The sequence below is a fragment of the Humulus lupulus genome, chromosome X (genome assembly GCF_963169125.1).
Source record: "Humulus lupulus chromosome X, drHumLupu1.1, whole genome shotgun sequence".
In the NCBI taxonomy this organism is placed as follows: Eukaryota; Viridiplantae; Streptophyta; class Magnoliopsida; order Rosales; family Cannabaceae; genus Humulus; species Humulus lupulus.
Window position 1 is genome coordinate 177,099,655 of NC_084802.1, and position 4,566 is coordinate 177,104,220.

The 4,566-nt window shown below is 39.8% G+C and overlaps 1 protein-coding gene across 1 annotated transcript; it reads left to right on the top strand.

Annotated features, from left to right (window-relative positions):
* The first annotated feature begins 736 nt into the window (after nt 1-736).
* Nucleotides 737-2,011, top strand: LOC133806475 (uncharacterized). Its single transcript, XM_062244573.1, has 4 exons — nt 737-875; nt 982-1,175; nt 1,346-1,586; nt 1,707-2,011. Exons 1-4 carry the CDS (start codon nt 737-739, stop codon nt 2,009-2,011), a joined length of 879 nt encoding a protein of 292 aa, XP_062100557.1.
* Nucleotides 2,012-4,566: the final 2,555 nt, after the last annotated feature.

Here is a 4,566-nt window from a genome sequence, read left to right on the forward strand (position 1 = left end):
TGATACATATGGTGCAACAAAATCAGTTTGGGGTTATGGCTACTGAAGATCCTAATATTTATCTAGCAATTTTCTTGGAGGTTTGTGTTGCAGTGAAGATTAATGGTGTTTATGATGATTTCGTTAGATTGCATCTCTTTCCTTTCTCTCTAAGAGATAAAGAAAGGAGTTGGTCGCAATCTCTTCCACTAGGCTCCATTAATACATGAGATGAAATGGCAAGAAAATTTATGGTGAAGTTTTTCCCTCCATCAAAATCTGCTCAATTACGAAATGAAATTGGTTAGTTCAGACAGCTTACTCATAACCATTTTATGAGTCTTTGGAGCGGCTCAAGGATCTACTACGCCTCTACCCCCAACATGGTTATGAAAACTGGATGCAAGTGCAGATGTTCTACAATGGGTTGAATGGTCCAACCAGGACTATAATAGATGTTGCTGCTGGAGGTGCATTATTGGGAAAGACTTCTTGCGAAGCATTTCATTTGATGGAAGAGATGGCTATTAATAGTTGTTAATGGCCCAAATACCATTCAATGCCTCAGAAGGTAGCAGTTTTATTAGAAGTAGATCCAATGACATCCATAGCAGCTCAGTTTGTTGCCTTATCAACCAAAAATAGCCCATCTATAATTGAGAGTGTTGTTGCTGCTGCATCATAGTTTCGGGTTGGTTTGAATCAAGAGCAAGCATAATATGTGTCTAATGGAAATGAAAAATAATGGGGTAACAATATGTCGAACTATTATCACCCGAGGTTGAGGAATCATGAAAACTTCTCTTATGCCAACAGCAAGAATGTCCAACAATCAACTCCTGGTTTTAATGCTCAAGCACAAGCAGAGAAGAAACAATCTTTGGAAGACATATGGGGTATTTTATGATGGAGACCTTGAAGAGATTTAATAAGAATGAAGTGGGGTTTGATAATATTGAAACTCATATGTCTAATAAAGGGGATACAATAAAGTCCATAAAGGTCCAAGTGGGACAACTCGCAACTACGATTGGCTCTCAACAGAAAAGGAGAATTTTCCTACTGACTTAGAAGTGAACTCCAAGGAGCAATGTAAAGCCATTTATATGAGAAGTGGTAAGAAGATTGAAGGGGATGTGACTGAGGAAGAAAGGACTCTTCCAAGGGTGGATAACAATATTAAATGTGAGCCAGTGGTACAAGAAATTGAATAAGAGGAGACAGTACCAAAGAAAAGTTTTAATGTGAAACCAACAATGAAGAAAGATAACCTTCCTATGTACCAGACTCCATTACCATATCCTCAAATATTCTTAAAGAAGAAACTTGATGATCAATTTTCTAAGTTTTAGAGATATTCAAGAAGATTAACATCAACATTCCATTTGTTGATGCTCTTGAGAAAATTCCCAATTATTTCAAGTTTGTGAAGGAGGTGTTGTCAAAGAAAAGAAAGTTTGAGGATTATGAGACCGTGAAGCTTAAAGAGGTATGCAGTGCCATACTTCATAAAAATTTGCCTCAAAAGCTAAAGGATCTAGGTAGCTTTACTATTCCTCGTAAGATTGGGGGATCTTCATTTGATAAGACTTTGTGTGACCTTGGAGGTAGTATCAATTTAATGCCACTTTCAGTTTTTAAAATTGGGGGTAGGAGAGGTGAAGCCTACAACAACTACTCTTCAATTAGCAAACTGTTCTCTTACTTATCCTTATGGAGTTATTAAGATGTCTTAGTTAAAGTGAATAAGTTTGTATTTCCTGCTAATTTTGTGGTGCTTGATATGGAGGAAGATCATGAGATTCCATTTATTATTGGTCGCCCTTTCTTAGCTATCGGTGGAACACTTATTGATGTGCAAGCATGTCATTTAACCTTGCGAGGTAATGAAGAGAATGTTCGATTTGATATTTACAATGGTGCAAATTGTCCAGTGACTATGAATACTTTCAAGAGGATTGAATCATTCTCTCCTTTAGAAAGTGAAGATAAAAAAATGGGAGATGTGTGTAGATCCTTTACAGCATGGTAGCGAGAAAATTTCCTCCGAAGAGAATCTACCAACTATTATGGTTCATTCCAATGTTTACAAGGAAAAGACTACAAAAGTGTGTGATAAGAAGATGCCACAGAAACAATTTGGACCAAGAAAACAAGTCTTGCTTGTCGACTCATGTCTTAAGTCTTTACCGAGGAAGCTCAAATCAAAGTGGATGGAGCCATTTACCATTACAAATTTTTTTCCTTGTGGTCTCATCACTTTAAAATGAGAGAAGGGGTCTTTCTTTCCAGTTCATAAGCATAAATTCAAGCATTATCATGAAGACGATGAAGTTCATGTGAAAGCAAATTTTCTTGGGAAACCAAGTTTAGGGAGAATGACAACGTCAAGCTAAAGACGATAAAATAAGCGCTTCTCGGGAGGCAACTCATGTTTCTTATATAGTTTTTATTTCTTTTATTTTATTTTATTTTTCATTTGTTTTAAGGTTGAGGCGCATGGACATAAAGCCAATTTGTCACAATACTTGCCAGCTTTCTTCTGCCACATCCAATCAAGGAAGTCCTCTATACATTATTTATTTTTCATTTGCGTTACATTAAGGTAAATGTTCTGTATAAGTTTGGGGGAGAGAATATTTTTACGATTTTTACTTTATGTTAGGTTTATTATGGATTATTGGATGACTGTATTAACCAATATATTATTTGAGACCTATGGGCAATGATTATGATGATTCTAATACTTTGATAGTACTCTATAGTGCACCAATTTTTTTATTTAATTTAATTTAATTTTGTGCTTTGTTTTATTTAATTGTTAAGTGTTGTGAATTATTTCATTTATTTGGTTAAATTGATTGTCAGAAATTGTTTGAATTTAATTTTTAATTGTTATGTTTATTTATTAATTTAATTTGAGAATTAGAGTTTTAGTTGAATGCAACAAGGTGCATGGTAGGTAGTGATGTACCCTAGTAATTAAGTGTGTGCATGTGCATGGTTGCACGACGCACTTGTATAGAATTTTCTACACATTTTATTGTTTCCTTTTATTAGATTTATTTTATTTAATTAGAAAAAAAATAAAGAAGAAGGAAGAGGTGTGGGTGTGTGAATCTTAGTGGGAAAGGGATATGTTATTTTCCTAATTGGTTTTGTACGCCCTGATTTTCCCACGGGCTGTTAGCGAGCTGAGACACGGCCTAATCATGTCTACCACGTGGACATCCCCTAGACCGGAGCTGCCATCGAGAGATCCTACCTCCTTAACACGAGGTAACCTTTGGGTTCGCCAAGATTCGACTAAGTCTGGACTCTGAAGGCCACAGGTCGAGGGAAGCATCCAGCTTGTGGTACGAGCAAGAGTTGGAGGCTGTGACCTTTTATAAAGTCAACCACGCAAGGTAAACGTGCATATATCAGACATCACGTGTCTGGTATATCCCTGACTTCTCAGACACGCAGCATGAACGTGCGCATTCAGACGCCCACGACTGGGTTGGGCCGTGCGGCCCATTATCCCCCTTACCTATTGATTAGACCACACTTCATGTGTCAGGTTTTAGGAATTAATCATGAATGTCACAGAGTTGACATGATAGGTAAGAAGGTCACGGGATGACCTTCTTACCAACTCCCAGGTGCCCTCTCCTATAAATATGGAGACCCTGGGAGTTGCAAAGGGTTGGATTTGGTTGTGTAATAAATACCTTGTAAAAGAATACCAAGCATATAGCAATAATATTGACTGGTGGAGTAGAAGGATTTTAACCTTTGAACCACCTAAAAACGTAATAGTGTCACCAGCCCATTTTTAAAAGATCATTCATCTATTTCAGTTCAACATAAGCACTAATCCCTTCCTCTTATTTTCTTAATTACCTGTTGGCGAAGAACCGCATCAACAGTTTGGTGCTTTCATTGAGAGCTAGTCAGATTGGTGCTATCGCAAACATCCACTACGGTGACCACTCGATCCAAACACGGTAACGAGACAGAACGGCATGATGGGCAGGAGGCTCATCATATTGCCATCTCCGGTGAACAAATTCCTGAGGTCCAGCAGCGGCCGGGCAAACAGCCGATGGGCCAAGATGACACTGGAAGTTCGGCGCCCCGGCCACCTAATCCAAACCCAGATTATTACACTGCGGTGGAGATGGAGAATGCTCAGCTGAGGAGCCAACTAGCAAAAGCTAATCAGCAGATCAAGGAGGCGTTGGCCCGACTACCCCCTCTTACAACTGACGCTAACGTCGGAAAGAGGCAAGGCGGGACTCATAAGTCCCGCTGGGGTAATCGGTCTAGGCCTAGCCACTCGGACAGACCTCCGACAGCCAACTCTATTCCCTCATCGCACCGTCGAGAGGCAAACTTCGAAGAAATGCCTAGAGCGGAACAACAACAGTACAGCCGTTCGGTCCAAACTTCAACTCCCAGCTCCCAACCAGCCTCGAGCGCGCCTAGGAGAGCTCGAGGAAATTCCAGAAGGAGATCCGGGGAGGGCTCACAGCACCAACCCATCCACACCAGACATCCTGCACCTCTTCCAGATTGCCAGGCGCGAGACCCGCAGGTTGGCAG

Bases quoted from the DNA above. Each gene is read 5' to 3' on its own strand.
- LOC133806475 (XM_062244573.1), top strand. From the start codon at position 737: ATGTCGAACTATTATCACCCGAGGTTGAGGAATCATGAAAACTTCTCT. The intron at 876-981 runs GTATTTTATGAT...AAGTCCATAAAG, and splicing joins ATCTTTGGAAGACATATGGG to GTCCAAGTGGGACAACTCGC. The intron at 1,176-1,345 runs GTACAAGAAATT...ATATTCAAGAAG, and splicing joins ATATTAAATGTGAGCCAGTG to ATTAACATCAACATTCCATT.